General features: G+C 38.3%; 1 protein-coding gene across 1 annotated transcript in view; it reads left to right on the forward strand.

Annotated features, from left to right (window-relative positions):
- Positions 1-16995, forward strand: part of TTC21B (tetratricopeptide repeat domain 21B) — a 94183-nt gene that overhangs the window by 909 nt on the left and 76279 nt on the right. The window contains exons 2-5 of the mRNA XM_068968770.1: positions 4416-4545; positions 4635-4745; positions 9284-9450; positions 11695-11817. Of these exons, the coding sequence (XP_068824871.1) occupies positions 4416-4545; positions 4635-4745; positions 9284-9450; positions 11695-11817 (531 nt within the window). The remainder of the gene's footprint in view (positions 1-4415; positions 4546-4634; positions 4746-9283; positions 9451-11694; positions 11818-16995) is intronic.

Below are 16995 nucleotides of genomic sequence, written 5' to 3' on the forward strand. Positions count from 1 at the left end.
TTTGAGGAGGGGAGGAGTTAGTCCATAAGCAGGTGAATGCAGTGTGTAGCGTGTTTGCTGGTGATGAGTGGATGGAGAACACTTAGCCAAGTGATAGTGTCTTTTGCTTTTTTGTCTGAAACTTTATTTTCCTGTGGAGCTTTCCCCGTCCCCGTAAATTAGTTCTTCAAATTGCCACCTAAATGAACTTTTCAATAAAAACACTTCTCATGCTAAAAAGTGTTGATTTTAGCATGTTCTAGTCTTAAGTGTCATCACTTAGACTAGAGAATCAACTCAATAGGAGGTCCTTCTTGACCCCAGCTTTTTCTCCAACCTCCTCTTCCAATTATCTCTGTTCTACTTAAGCCTCTAGAAGTGGCAAACTTTCTCTATAATGGGCCAGGTGGTACATATTCAGGCATTATCGACCATAGCGTCGAGTCTGCTGTCGTAGCATAAAAACAGCCATAGACAATACTTAAGCAAATGACCGTGGCTTTGTTCCAATAAAACTTTACTTACGGACACTGAAAGTTGAATTTCATGTGTTTTATTTTTCTTCTCTTTTTTTTCCTCCACCATTTGATCATGTTGACTTGCTGGCTGTGTGAAAGCAGGCAGCAGGCCAGATGTGGCCCATAGGCCGCAGTGTGCCAGTCCCCGCTCCAGCATACAAGGATGGTTTTAGTCCTCTCCATCCTCACCCGGTCCCGGTGAATCATGGCTTAATTCTGCCCTCTGTGTTGTTTGAGTTCCTCTTTTGGCCGACTTCCTTATGAATCATGAAGAGGAATAGGTAAGAGTATGTATGTAGGAAGTAGGAGTTTGTGACTAGAATCAGTTTCTAAGTCCTCCCCAAGAATTGTACTCTTCTCTCCTCCCATACCCCAACCTCACTCTCCTGCATTCCCAAAGCAGTTTATAAGCTCTTTTCTTGCATTTGCTACACTCCTTTTCAGTCTTTTAAAAACTTTGTTTTATTGAAGTATGGTTGATTAACAATGTTGTATTTCTAGTGTACAGCGAAGTGCCTCAGTTATAATTAACTGAGTTACTTCTTTATAGTTAAATGAGTTAATTCTTTTCCGTATTCTTTCCCATTGTGGTTTATCACAGGATATTGAATGTAGCTCCCTGTGCTATAGTGGAGACCTTGTTGTTTATCCATTCTCTATATAATAGTTTCTGCTAACTCCAAATTCCCAATCTGTCCCTTCCCTGTCTCCCTTCCTCCCCGGCTACCACCAGTCTCTTCTCTCTGTCTGTGAATCTGTTTCTGTGTTCATTTGTGTTGTCTGTTAATTCCACATGTAAGTGATATCACATGTTATTAGTCTTTCTGACTTCACTTAGTATGATAATCTCTAGGTTTATCCATGTTGCTGCAAAATGGCATTTTTATTATTCACATTCCATTATGTGTGTGTATATACATGTACTACGTGTTCTTTATCCATTCCTCTGTTGAGGGACATTTAGGTTACTTCCATGTCCTGGCTATTGTAAATAGTACTGCTGTGAACATTGGGGTATATATGCCTTTTTGAATTACAGTTTCCTCCAGATATATGCCCAAGAGTGAGATTGCAGGATCATATGGCAACTCTATTTTTAATTTTTTGAGTAACCTCCATATTGTTTTCCATAGTGACTGTACCAACTTACAGTCCCACCAGCAGTGTAGGAGGGTTCCCTTTTCTCCACACTCTCTCCAGCAATTGTTATTTGTAGATTTTTTTAATGATGGCTGGTGTGAGGTGATATTTCATTGTAGTTTTGATTTGCATTTCTGTCATAATTAACGATGTTGAGCATCTTTTAATGTGTCTGTTGGCCATCTGTATGTCTTTGGAGAAATGTCTGTTTAGGTCTTATGTCCATTTTTCTATTGGGTTGTTAGGCTTTTTTTGTTGTTGTTTCTGAGTTGTATGAGCTGTTTGTATATTTTGCAAATATTTTCTCCCAGTCCATAGGTTGCCTTTTCGTTTTGTTTATGATTTCCTTTGCTATGCAAAAACTTTTAAGTTTGATTTGGTCCCATTTGTTTATTTTTTCTTTTATTTTTATTGTCTTGGGAGACTGACCTAAGAAAACAATTGATACAATTTATGTCAGAGAATGTTTTGCCTAAGTTCTCTTCTAGGCGTTTTATGGTGTCATGTTTTTTTTTTTTTTCAGTTTTTAAGTCAGTGAGGTTTTTTTGTATATGTGGTGTGAGGTTGTGTTTTAACTTCATTGATTTACATGCCACTGTTCGGCTTTCCCAGCGCCACTTACTGAAGAGATGGTCTTTTCTCCATTGTATCTGTAACTCCAACATATTCTTAACTCCTTTGCTGAAGATTAATTGACTATAGATGTGTGGTCAAATAGTCTTTAGAGTCTAGTCTCAGTTTAAAATTTTAAGCATTTCTGGGGCTTTTCTGGAACAAGAACCATGTCTTCTTCGTCTTTATAGTCGCTGTACTTTGTCCGGTGTGTGGCACTCAGTAGATGTTTTGGGACTGGACACTCTAACCTGAACCAAGACAGTAGAAACTGGTGCAGGGAGTGGGAGGTAGACTAGAGCAACAGAAGAGCCTGCTAACTGGTTGGACTTAGGGGGAGTGTGCAAACAGGAAGACAGAACTTCTCACTAGGTGTCTGGCGTCAGTGGTGGAGAAACTGAAAATGGAAATCTGGAGCTGCGATGAGAGGTCTTGACACGTGTTTTTGTTTTAATATCAACATATGGAGTTTGGAGGAACTCCCCCCCCCCCCCGAATAGGGGGAATTGAGTATGATAATTCAATTAATCCTCATGATAACTTCCAGCATTTTATCAGTGAGCAAACTGAGGTGCTGTCAGATAGACCAGAAATTTGAAACCAGGTCTTTTTACTTGAAAATCCATGTCCTTTTTATGTTATCCTGCCCCTGCCTTTCAGGAGAGTTATATAGGTGCTTAGCGATACTAAATGCTGAACAGAAAATCAAGTAAGAGGATATTAAAAGTGTCCAATTCTTTGCTATCCTGTGGACTGTAACCTGCCAGGCTCCTCTGTCTATGGAATTCTCCAGGCAAGAATTCTAGAGTGAGTTGCCATGCTCTCTTCCAGGGGACCTTCCCAACCCAAGGATCCAACCCGAGTCTCCATCTGAGACCCCAGGGAAGCCCCAAAAGTGTCCTTAGTTGTGGCAAACCAAAAGGTCACTTGCAACCTGAGGGGAGCAGCTCTGGAGGAAACCTGCGCTCTTCTGAGATGTGCTGTGGGGGTCTTGGAAATGGCATCTGAGTCACGCTGTGAAGAAACCGTGGCTGAGACGGGAGCAGAGAACGGCAACCGGAGGAGGGAATCATAGTGAAGGCTACAGAGGACGTTTGCCTGACTGTTCTAGAAAAGCTCTCAGACTATAACCCTCCAGAAACAGTAGACTGTGGGGGGAGAAAAGGAGCTGGATAGACACTCAGCTGAACCCTGACAGTGAGTGCTTCATTTGTGTTTCTCACAGATGAGGCAGCTGAAGAGTCACACTAGACAGGTATGGAATGGCCTGAATTGGTTCGCGGAGGTGAATCAGGTGTATCTCAGTGATGGGGAGTATGGAGGATGGTTTCCCTCTTTGATTAGGTTGGCAACTAAGCCTTAGATAACATCCTGAGGAAAACGGTATGAAGCATAGCTGGTAGTGGGCTTCCCAGGTGGCGCTAGTGGGAAAGAACCTGCCTATCAGTGCAGGAGACATTAGAGACACAGGTTTGATCCGTGGGTTGGGAAAATCCCCTGGAGAAGAGCATGGCTACCACTCCAGTACTCTTGCCTGGAGAATCCCTTGGACAGAGGAGCCTGGGGGACTGCGGTCTATGGAGTCTCAAAGAGTCGGACACGACTGGAGCGACTTAGCATAGCTGATAGTTTTCTGCCTTGTATATGAATCATATAATTTTTAAAAAAGCCTGAAGAGAGTGAATTCCTTTAAAAAATAGATTCTTTGTTTTACTGACATTTATTTATTGTGGAACTCAGAAAACATAATCTTTGACAATAAATTGCTGGGTTTAATAGGTCGTTACTTTGTGATGCTACAAAAACAGTATAGAAACAAAGTATTGTTTGCTTGTTTGTTTGTTTTAAGAAACCTATAGTCTGACTATAGAAGCCTCTGGTCTTTTTTTAACTTTTTTTGTAATTGAAAGTACTCTGACTTCAATATTGTTAAGAAAGCATTTAGGAGAAAAAGACTGAAATTATTAGAAAATATTGTTATTTTAGTAGTCTTATGTTCATTGTGTTCTACGTTCCTTAGTACTAAGTGCCAGCCTTTAACAATATTTTAAGGAACTTAGAAGAAAAAATACAGTAAGTTGTAGATTATTCAAGATCTTAGATTAATGCCTGCTTGTTAGAGTATTTCAGAACATTGGAATCTCTCTTAACTTTATTTCCTTTTAGGCTTTGATTAATTACTACTGTCAGGAGGGATATTTCCACCATGTGTTACTTGTTGCCGGTGAGGGAATGAAGAGCTATGGCAGTGACCCAGTCTTCAGGTTTTATCATGCCTATGCTACATTAATGGAAGGTACGTGCTAATTATTAAGCACTCCCGCAAGTTTTAAATTCTTGTTTTGCACCAAGAATAATTTTTCACTTTGTGGTTTTGATTTTCAGGTAAAATTCAAGAAGCTCTTCGAGAATTTGAGGCTATTAAAAACAAACAAGATGTATCACTTTGTTCTCTAATTGCACTGATATATGCTCATAAAATGAGCCCTAATCCAGGTATAGTATTTAAGTATAATGCTTAGACCGTTTTTTCTACTCAGTTTGATTTTTGTCAATTACCTTAACCTTCAGTCTGTTCATACTGTATTATATATTGTCTGTGGATACTATTAATATCATATTTGTTTTATCGTCCTAATAAGACCTTAAGTTTATTAAGCACAAGAAATATGAGTCTTCTCTAGCTTTCATATTTCTTATATCCTATGGCAGAAGTTTCATTAGTCTGTAGGTATTGTTTGAATTAATACAAAGGTGACTATGTATTACCAATGGTTAAACCAAAAAAGGACCGCTCAAAACAGGCTTATACCTAAATTACTCTGTAGCAGCCGACTTTAACTTGTGTGCATAGTTAAATGCGTTTCCTCTCTTCTACTCTATCTTAAGCTTCTTAAAAGCTCTTATATCCCCCAAGGAGGTTAGCTCTTTTTAAGATACTCAGTAAATTTTTATCCAGTAGTAGGTTGGGAGATATGATTAGATTATATAAGGAACTTTATACATAAACCGGCAATTAAAATTATGTGAACTGTCTTAATATTTAGTGTATCTTAATGGCTGAGGTAGAACAGTATGAAAATTTTAGGTAATAACAAAGAAATAATATTGTATTCATCCATACATATCTAGTAACAGCTAATAGCATCATAAAAAGATCTTGTTTCAAGTAATTGGACACTTACCAAATGTCATAGAATTTTTTTAAATAATAGAAAAGTTTTTTCTTAGAGTATCACTTACATCCTTCCCACACATATACGTGTACATATCAATAAGATGTTATTTAATATGTTTATCTTCTAAACAGATCTAACAACTAGATAATTTCGGCAAGGGACTGTATGAGATAAAGCAAGGGGTTCTCAACCTTAGGGTGGTAGACCAGTACCTCCTGTCAGATCAGTGGCAGTATTAGATGAGGAATAAAATGCACAATAGATGTAATGCACTTGAATCATTCCCAGACCAGCCCCCTCCAAGTTTGTGGTAACATTGTCTTTCTGGAACTGGTCCCTGGTGTTGAAAACATTGGGGACTGCTGAAGAGGAGCCACAAGAATTGTAAGAAGTGATCTGCAATATCAGTTTATAATTTAGTTGGAACAGAAAATGTTAAACCTACAGAGATTAAATACTAATGTTATTATTAAGTAAAATGATACAAAATAAAACAGATGAATCCATAATTAATTGAAAATGGCATGTACTGTTTATCCATAGCAGTAGGCTGGGAGGGTTTTGTGGAAATGGAGATTGATCTTGTAGGGTTTGAGTATAAAGCATATTTGTCAGACAGGAGAAGTTGGTGGGCAGCTATGTCAAAATGGTTCAGGACTAGGCTGCTCCCTGGATCCCCTTTCTCTGTGCTCCAGCAGGAGTGTGTATAGCTGCAGCAGAGAGTATGCATAGGAAAGCTAATGTAGTCAGTTCAGTTCAGTCGCTCATTTGTGTCCGACTCTTTGCGACCCCATGAATTGCAGCACGCCAGGCCTCCCTGTCCATCACCAACTCCTGGAGTTCACTCAGACTTACATCCATTGAGTCAGTGATGCCATCCAGCCATCTCATCCTCTGTCGTCCCCTTCTCTTCCTGCCCCCAATTCCTCTCAGCATCAGAGTCTTTTCCAATGAGTCAACTCTTCGCATGAGGTGGCCAAAGTACTGGAGTTTCAGCTTCAGCATCATTCCCTCCAAAGAAATCCCAGGGCTGATCCCCTTCAGAATGGACTGGTTGGATCTCCTTGCAGTCCAAGGGACTCTCAAGAGTCTTCTCCAACACCACAGTTCAAAAGCATCAATTCTTTGGTGCTCAGCTTTCTTCAAAGTCCAACTCTCACATCTATACATGACCACTGGAAAAACTATAGCCTTGACTAGACGGACCTTTGTTGGTAAAGTAATGTCTCTGCTTTTCAATATGCTATCTAAATTGGTCATAACTTTTCTTCCAAGGAGTAAGCATCTTTTAATTTCATGGCTGCAGTCACCATCTGCAGTGATTTTGGAGCCCAAAAAAATGTAGTCAGTAAGCCTAAAAAAAAAAAAGTAACAAAATATTTTCTTCCTGGAAACAAGTTGTCATTTAATTGGTTATTCCCAAGAGTACTGGTTCTGTTGCAAAATGTGATTTCCAGGACACTAAAAAGATGGAAGTAGAAGTATTGTTTAGAGACACCGGAGTCCTCACTGGACTTTGTATAGATGATGCTGAGTGGGCTTGAACTCAGGAGAGGCCCAGAAACCTGTCAGTCTCCCTGAGAAAGGGCCTAGATTGTACATTCTTCCTGAATATTGATGAAAGCCCTGGTTATGAAAAGGCTGTGATGTAAGAACTGGAGCTGATATCTGGCAAAAGCCAGCTTTGTGAGCTAACTGATTCTCCACTTGATGGAAATGTAGGCAGGAAGGTGCAATGCCTGCTTCTCCCCTGATAAGTTCTGTTTCTGTATTACGACTATTTGATGAAAACTTCTGAAGGTGTTACATGGGCGTGTTGGGCAGAAGGGATATCTTGTCAAGCAATCTGGCCCTACAGAATGCGATTTTGTTTCCTAAATTCAAAAAGTTGTACCTTGGTAATCCTTCACTTAAGTTTGTATCACTAGAGTTAAGAGGAAGAGTCATGTACCTTGCCTTGGTAGCCATTTCCCTCAACTTTCACATTTCTTTTTCCTGTTACCTGACTGATCCACATTCTGATTCGACTCAGGATTTGGATCTAATTGACATTTGTGTCCTAAGCACATACATAACAGATTAAATAGAAGCGATTAGAGTTCTAGAAGTCACTCAGTCATGTGTGACCCATGGACTGTAGCCTGTCTGGCTCCTCTGTCCATGAGATTCGCCAAGCAAGAGTACTGGAGTGGGTAGCCGTTCTCTTCTCCAGGGGACCCTCCCGACCCAGGGATTGAACCCACGTGTCTTGTTTCTCCTGCATTGACAGGCAGATTCTTTACCATTAGCGCCACCTGGGAAGCCCATTAAACTATATAAGTGAAGTCGCTCAGTCGTGTCTGACTCTTTGCAACCCTGTGAACTGTAGCCCACCAGGCTCCTCTGCCCATGGAATTCTCTAGGTAAGAATGCTGGAGTGGGTTGCCATTTCCTTCTCCAGGGGATCTTCCCAACCCAGGGATCGAACCCAGGTCTCCCGCATTGCAGGCAGACGCTTTAACCTCTGAGCCACCGGGGAAGCCCGTTAAACTATATAAGTAGCAGTAATTATACCACTTTTCACTGGCCTATGACAGCAGCCTGACATATGTTTGAGAATTGGATTAAGAATTAGGGTTATTTGACTACTAGTTCTGGATTTTCCCTTAATAATTGTCCTATATTAGAGTCATTTCTAACTTTTTTTTTATGTCTTGAGAATGACGTAAACTGTAGAATGGCAGTGTGGTCACAGTAGTCATTAGCTACACATGGCTGTAGAGCATTTGAAATGTGTCGTACTTGATATGAATTTTAAATTTAATTAATTTACTTTTACTGGTAGTTGATTCAGTTGTTAGAAATATGTTTGGGATAAATATATGATTCTGTTTTTTCCAAAATAAATTTCATGAAATCTAAGATATATCAAGATTTTCTGAAGAAAATTTAGCATCTTAATTGAGATGTGCTTTGTGTAAAGTACATATCAGAATTTAGAAAGAAGGAGAAGAAAAGGAAATTATCTTCTTAATTTTCAAATCCAAATGAAATGATCATTTGGATATATTGGGTTAAATAAAATATATTATTAAAGTCAATTTTACTTCTTTCTTTTTACTTCTTTGTAGCTACTAGGAAATTTTAAATTACTTAGTTCAGTTCAGTTGCTCAATTGTGTCTGACTCTTTGAAACCCCATGGACTGCAGCATGCCAGGCCTCCCTGTTCATCGCCAATTCCCAGAGTTTACTCAAACTCATGTCCATTGTGTCAGTGATGTCATCCAACCATCTCATCCTCTGTCGTCCCCTTCTCCTCCCGCCTTCAGTCTTTCCCAGCATCAGGGTCTTTTCCAATGAGTTGGTTCTTCACATCTAGTGGTCAAAGTATTAGAGTTTCAGCTTCAGCATCAGTCTTTCCAGTGAATATTCAGGACTGATTTCCTTTAGCATCAACTGGTTGGATCTCCTTGCAGTCCAAGGGACTCTCAAGAGTCTTCTCCAACACCACAGTTCAAAAGCATTAATTCTTCGGCTCTCAGCTTTCTTTATAGTCCACCTCTCACATCCATACATGACTACTGGAAAAACCATAGCTTTGACTAGACAGACCTTTGCTGGCAAAGTAATGTCTCTGCTTTTTAATATGCTGTCTAGGTTGGTCATAATTTTTCTCCCAAGGACCAAGCATCTTTTGATTTCATGGCTGCAGTCACCATCTGCTTTGATTTGGGGGCTTGCATATTTCTTGCATTTATTTCTACTAGTGTTGCTATAAAGAGAAGAACTATATTCTCTGCTGTTAATCATCTGACCTATCATAAACTCTTGATCTAGAATTTAATTTTCACTTAATGTGTTTTTCCCTCTCCCAGATAGAGAAGCTATTCTCGAGTCAGATGCCAGAGTAAAAGAGCAGCGTAAAGGAGCTGGACCAAAAGTTTTGTACCATGCAGGCTTGTTTTTGTGGCACATTGGTCGGCATGATAAAGCGAGAGAATATATTGACCGAATGATCAAGATATCAAATGGGAGTAAAGAGGTAGCTGATTTTCTTATTTTGAAATGGTATCATTAAAGAAAGCTTAATGTTGTTTATATATTCAGTGATATTCTTTGTTATTGCCCACTCTATGCTCACTTTATAAGTAACAGCTTTATTTTAATATTTTATAAAATTCTGGTTTTCTTAGGTTGCTTTTTTTAATGCAGTCTATTAGCTCTTGATGAGACCCCCTTCCTGCCTCCTTCCCTCCCTTCCTTCCTGTCCTTTCTCTTTCCTTCCTTCCCACTCTCCTTATCGAACTGCTCTAGGTACAGGGCACCTTTGTGTGCACTGTTAAAAGAAAGATAAGAAATGCATAAGCTTTACTTTCATGAATGAATCACCTAGCTGTGTTGTAGAGCACATACCCAGTTAATATTATGAGAAAATTGACAAATGGAATGAGAAGTGTGATTAAAATGTGCAGGGAAATATTAGTTAGCATTTATTGCTCATTTACTTTGTGCCTGGCACTATTCACCCATTACATAAACGTTAGGAGAATGAAGAAGAATTTCTTGAAAGAAGTAGTGTTTGAGCTAAAATTTGAAAGATGGATCCAGTTTCCAGCAGCAAAGCTTATGGAAAAGGGAATTAGATATACCCAAATGGGAGATAATACGGAAATAAGGAAAACAAGGAGACATGTAAGTTCTGGGTACAGTGAGAACCTCACATCAGACCAGAGTTTAGGGTAAACAGAAGAGAATGGAAGAAAAGGTTGGAAAAGTAGATTGGGACAAATTGAAGGATCTTGATGGGTAGGTACAAATATTTGTGTCTAATTTGATATGCATTAAGGGTCATTGAAGATTTTTAATCATGTCAGTGATACTTTAAAGTGAAAATTCAGAATATGAATTTAGCAAAGGTTTACAGGATGAACTGGCCTGGGAAGAAACCAGAATGCAGGCCCCTTTGCAAAGGTAGTACTTTCTGCCAAAGGTTTTAAGGATCTACACTAAAATTATACAGTGGATAGGGACTTGAGAATTATCAAATACCTGCAGGAATTTACAACTTATTATAAATAGTGCAGGAAAGATACTGAGGTGTCAGATATCAAGGATGTCTCTTTGAAGTTTTAAGCCTGGACAATTCAGAGACCAGTTAACGTGGATAGAAAATACATTGGGATGAGAAGGTAATCTTGGAGAGAGATGATGTGTTTGCCTTTAGACGTGCTATATTTCAGGCACTGGCAGAACAGTGAGATGGAGACAGTAGATGAACTTTTGGAAGGAAGAGAAAAAATTAGAAGAGGTGTTAGACTAGAAATAAAGGTTGGGAATCATCCACAAGTTTGAAACAGTTCAAATAAGGACAGTGATCTAGTGAGTAGAAATAGCATTGTTTAAGAATGCTTACCCGGGAGGGGAGTTCAGGATGGGGAACATGTGTACGCCCGTGGCGGATTCATGTTGATGTGTGGCAGAACCAGTACAATATTATAAAGTAATTAGCCTCCAATTAAAACAATAAGAATTCTTACCTGTCTTTTCAGGTATAATACAGGGAAGTAAATATGATCTTAGTTGAAGATTTAGAAGATTTGGTAATTCGCCTAGAATTTTTTTTTTTTACAGAGGAGCAGATTTCATAATTTTTTAATTGGCATTAAAAAGAAAAATAATATATGAGTATCCATCTTATTTCTAATCCTATAAACCTTATAGCCCATTGGCTTACTAACATTTTTGAAGGTAAATATTCATGACTGCTTCATTTTTAAATTTCTGAGGGCATTTTATCCTTTTTTTGAATCTCACTGAACTAGTCAGAGAGAATGAGATAGTTGCCAAATTATCTTATTATTTACTAAATGTGCAACAAGGAACTTCTTCCTCATCTTATTTCATTTGGTCTGTTTCCCCCAAAAAAGTAACAAATTCTTATTTATATACTGAATTACATGTTTAACAATTATTAATAATAGTTTATTTAAAAAGCCCCATGTAAGAATATTGGTTATTTAGCATTAATGGAATATTTTACAAACTTCTTCATATTAATACTGACTATAGTAGTAATCTTAAAGACTGAAACTCATAATAGTTCTCAAGACTCTAGGCTGGCAAGGGCTTGACAGTGATTTTATTGTAGTTTTTTTAAATAAGATTATTCAATAGAGTGATTTTTGTGACTGATTACAAAAAAGAATGATGTGGAGTTTAACTCCATCCACATTTGTTTCTTTCATGTCCAAGAAAAAATAAAATATTAGAATTATTTGTTTTACAGGGACAGGTTTTGAGAGCATGGCTTGATATTACAAGAAGAAAAGAACCTTATACTAAAAAAGCATTAAGATACTTTGAAGAGGGATTGCAAGATGGGAATGATATTTTTGCTCTACTGGGTAAGGTGAGTTGGAGTTAGATTAATAAAATGATGTTTTAAAATTTATTTGTAATATATCTGAAACCCAACAAAACTAAGTAGCTCAAAATTATGGTTTTAAATGTTACTTTCAACTCTCAACTGCATTTGTATGGGACGATGAATAGTAAACTAGGGAAAAGTACTCCCTGCCAAATTGTTAAATCCTGGATCAATTTTAATTGTTTTTGTTGTTGCTGTTGTTCGTTGTGATGGTTCCTACATTATTTACTCACCAAACATATATGATGTGTCTTAATATGTGTGAGGCATCACTCTAGATACTAGGGATACCCTGAGCAAAATAAAATGTCTTTCTTTTATGAAGCTTATGTTCTACTGGTGGAGAGAGACAATAAACGAAGCGAATTATATAGTATATTAGAAGGTGATAAGTACAATGGAAGAATACAGAGCGAGAAGTACAACTGGGTATGAAAGCGGTTTTAAATGTTGTAGTCAGAGAAAGTGACATTTGAGCAAAGATGTATAGGAGGTAAGGTTTAAAGCCATGTGGGCCCCTGGGGAGAGCATTACAAATAGATGGGTAGAGAGTTCATATACCTTAAGGCATATTCGTTTAGTCTGGAGACTAAAGCAAAATGAATGAAGGGGAGAGAAGTGAAGGATTGAGGGAAAGAAGATGAGTGTCAGGGCAGGTGAGTATGGATGGGATGGGGATGAGAAGCTGGCTGCTTCTGTAAAGCCTTTGGCTCTTGCTTTGATCTGGGTAGATTGGCAGCTGATGAAAAGAGAAATAACATGATCTCACTTACCCATACATTGGGAGGGATAACCAAGTGGCAAAGCCATTAGAAATCATTGGTGGTTGGAAATGTTTAATTTGGACTCTTTCTTCAATCCCATTGATGACTTTGAATGCCTTAAAATTTTTTTTTTTTAATTTCAGCAAAAAGAAACTAAATTTATGTTAGGAAAACAGTCTATTAAATTAGTGATTTGGGGGAGGGGATAAAAAAGAAAAAGAGGATTATTAATGTCTTGGCTACTGCCAATATCCCTACATTGCTCTTGTCAATGTCCATGGCTAGTGAGCTTGTTCAGATGCTTGTCAACAGGACAACTAGAATTCGTACTGATTGGATTCAGGTTTTGCCTAATGGCGCTGCTAGAGCTTATGGGCATATAGCAAGTTTTTGTTTTTTTTTGTTTGTTTGTTTTTTTCTGTCTCATTTCTCTTCCTCTCTAGTCCTTAAAGCAAAGCTAGTAGATAATCTTCGCAGGTAGGGCTGTTTCAAGTGTTAATATAAGCAGCTTAGGAGGATTTTCCCTTTTCCTCTAATACTTTTTAGACTAGTTTAAATTCTTTTTCTGATATAACCCATTCCAATTATGTATGTATTTTTCAGTTCATTCAGCCAGAGACTTGCATTAGTTGAATTCCAACCAGAAATGATATGAACCAATTATATAGCAAATTTCAGTTCAGTTCAGTTCAGCCGCTCAGTCGTGTCTGACTCTTTGTGACCCCATGAATCACAGCACAGTACACCAGGCCTCCCTGTCGATCACCAACTCCCGGAGTTCACTGAAACTCACGTCCATCGAGTCGGTGATGCCATCCAGCCATCTCATCCTCTGTCGTCCCCTTCTCCTCCTGCCCCCAATCCCTCCCAGCATCAGGGTCTTTCCCAATGAGTCAACTATAGCAAATTTAATATATGTTGCATTCACGTGGGAGGTAATGGTCTAAGGAAGTACTAGATACGCTCTGTTGGCATGATTTTGTTATTTTTAAGTTACCAGCTTTTCAGATTCCAAGAGTGTCTATATATTTTTTAAAATTATCTTTTTTAATATAAATTTATTTATTTTAATTGGAGGTTAATTACTTTACAATATTGTATTGGTTTTGCCATACATCAACATGAATCTGCCATGGGTGTACACGTGTTCCCCATCCTGAACCCACCTCCCACCACCCTCCCTGTACCATCTCTCTGGGTCGTCCCAGTGCACCAGCCCCAAGCATCCAGTATCATGCATCAAACCTGGACTGGCAATTCATTTCATATATGTTATTATACATGTTTCAGTGCCATTCTCCCAAATCATCCCACCCTCTCCCTCTCCCACAGAGTCCAAAAGACTGTTCTATCCATCTGTGTCTCTTTTGCTGTCTCACATACAGGGTTATCATTGCCGTCTTTCTAAATTCCATATATATGCGTCAGTATACTGTATTGATGTTTTCCTTTCTGGCTTACTTCATTCTGTATTATAGGCTCCAGTTTCATCCACCTCATTAGAACTGATTCAAATGGATTCTTTTTAATGGCTGAGTAATATTCCATGCTATATATGTACCATAGCTTTCTTATCCATTCATCTGCTGATGGACATCTAGGTTGTTTCCATGTCCTGGCTATTTATAAACAGTGCTGCGATGAACATTGGGATACACGTGTCTCTTTCAATTCTGGCTTCCTCGGTGTGTATGCCCAGCAGTGGGATTGCTGGGTCATAAGGCAGTTCTGTTTTCAGTTTTTTAAGGAATCTCCACACTGTTCTCCATAGTGGCTGTACTAGTTTGCATTCCCACCAACAGTGTAAGAGGGTTCCCTTTTCTCCACACCCTCTCCAGCATTTATTGCTTATAGACTTTTGGATCGCAGCCATTCTGACATGCATGAAATGGTACCTCATTGTGGTTTTGATTTGCATTTCTCTGATAATGAGTGATGTTGAGCATCTTTTCATGTGTTTGTTAGCCATTTGTATGTTTTCTTTGGAAAATGTCTGTTTAGTTCTTTGGCCCATTTTTTGATTGGGTCATTTATTTTTCTGGAATTGAGCTGCATAAGTTGCTTGTATATTTTTGAGATTAGTTGTTTGTCAGTTGCTTCCTTTGCTATTATTTTCTCCCATTCAGAAGGCTGTCTTTTCACCTTGCTTATAGTTTCCTTTGTTGTGCAGAAGCTTTTAAGTTTAATTAGGTCCCATTTGTTTATTTTTGCTTTTATTTCCAATATTCTGGGAGGTGGGTCATAGAGGATTCTGCTATGATTTATGTCGGAGAGTGTTTTGCCTATGTTCTCCTCTAGGAGTTTTATAGTTTCTGGTCTTACATTTAGATCTTTAATCCATTTTGAGTTTATTTTTGTGTATGGTGTTAGAAAGTGATCTAGTTTCATTCTTTTACAAGTGGTTGACCAGTTTTCCCAGCACCACTTGTTAAAGAGATTGTCTTTAATCCATTGTATATTTTTGCCTTCTTTGTCAAAAATAAGGTGTCCATAGGTGTGTGGATTTATCTCTGGGCTTTCTGTTTTCTTCTTTTTTGCTATTACTGTATGCCGTTGAGAAGTTTAAGTAATTTATTTTGATGCAGTCAGTGGCATCATTGGATGGTTCTCACACTTTTCCTTTAATTCTATGGGAATATAATCTCATACCGATTTCAGGAATGTATTGCAGTTATACTGTGCATCTGTTGAGGCAGATGCTCATTTTGAACTGAGATATTCTAGGACTAAATTTACTCCTGAAGGGGATTCAGTAACACGTTTTAAAAAATCTGACATATGATAAATAGGCCTCATCATCTGTTCTTAAAGCACATACTATATTTGTAGATTTATATTTTCTGACCATGAAAGTAATTACATGTACATTGTAGAAAAATTTTAGAATATGGTAATATCTGAATTAGAAATAAATATCAGCATTGGAGATAACCAGGTAAACTTATTATATTGTAAATGACATCTCTTTGTTTCTTAAGTATAGACCTACAAATTAACATAATGACCTTTAATGGCACCTGAAATCTTATTAAATGAATATGCTGTCATTTAATGCTATGTGGCCATTTTGGGTTCAGTTCAGTCACTCAGTCATGTCCAACTCTTTGTGACCCCATGAACCACAGCACGTCAGGCCTCCCTGTACATCACCAACTCCCGGAGTCCACCCAAACCCATGTCCATTGAGTTGGTGATGCCATCCAGACATCTCATCCTCTGTCATCCCCTTCTCCTGCCCTCAATCTTTCCCAGCATCAGCGTCTTTTCAAATAAGTCAGCTCTTCGCATCAGGTGAACCAAAGTATTGGAGTTTCAGCTTCAATATCAGTCCTTCCAGCAAACACCCAGGACTGATCTTTAGGGTGGACTGGTTGGATCTCCTTGCATTCCAATGGACTCTCAAGAGTCTTCTCCAACACCACAGTTCAAAAGCATCAATTCTTCAGTGTTCAGCTTTCTTTATAGTCCAACTCTCACATCCATACATGACCACTGGAAAAACCATAGCCTTGACTAGATGGACCTTTGTTGACAAAGTAATGTCTCTTCTTTTTACCATGCTGTCTAGATTGGTCATAACTTTCCTTTCAAGGAGTAAGTGTCTTTTAATTTCATGGCTGCAGTCACCATCTGCAGTGATTTTGGAGCCCCCCAAAATAAAGTCTGACACTGTTTCCACTGTTTCCCCATCTATTTGCCATGACGTGATGGGACCAGATGCCATGATCTTCGTTTTCTGAATGTTGAGCTTTAAGCCAACTTTTTCACTCTCCTCTTTCACTTTCATCAAGAGGCTTTTTAATTCCTCTTCATTTTCTGCCATAAGGGTGTCATTTGCATATCTGAGGTGATTGATATTTCTCCCGGCAATCTTGATTCCAGCTTGTGCTTCTTCCAGCCCAGCATTTCTCTAGATGTACTCTGAATATAAGTTAAGTAGGCAGGGTGACAATATACAGCCTGACGTACTCCTTTTCCTATTTGGAACCAGTCTGTTGTTCCATGTCCAGTTCTAACTGTTGCTTCCTGACCTGCATACAGGCTTCTCAAGAGGCAGGTCAGGTGGTCTGGTATTCCCATCTCTTTCAGAATTTTCCATTTTATTGAGATCCACACAGTCAAAGGCTTTCGCATTTTGGGTTACTTTAACTTTGTCTATTGTAAATAATTCTGCCTTATATATCCAGTTATGTCTTTAAGATAATTCTTAGAAGTGAAAATATTGAGATAGTTTTGCAATTTATATTGCTTATCTCTAAAATTTTCTTAAGGCTGAAAGTAATTTTTTTTTAAAGATAAAAATTTCTTAGTTTTAGATGCTATTTACAGATATCCTGGAAATATTTTATTCTAAAAGGTAATTTTTTCTGTTATAAATACATTTGTTTTGATAAAT

The sequence above is a fragment of the Capricornis sumatraensis genome, chromosome 3 (genome assembly GCF_032405125.1).
Source record: "Capricornis sumatraensis isolate serow.1 chromosome 3, serow.2, whole genome shotgun sequence".
Classification (NCBI taxonomy): Eukaryota; Metazoa; Chordata; class Mammalia; order Artiodactyla; family Bovidae; genus Capricornis; species Capricornis sumatraensis.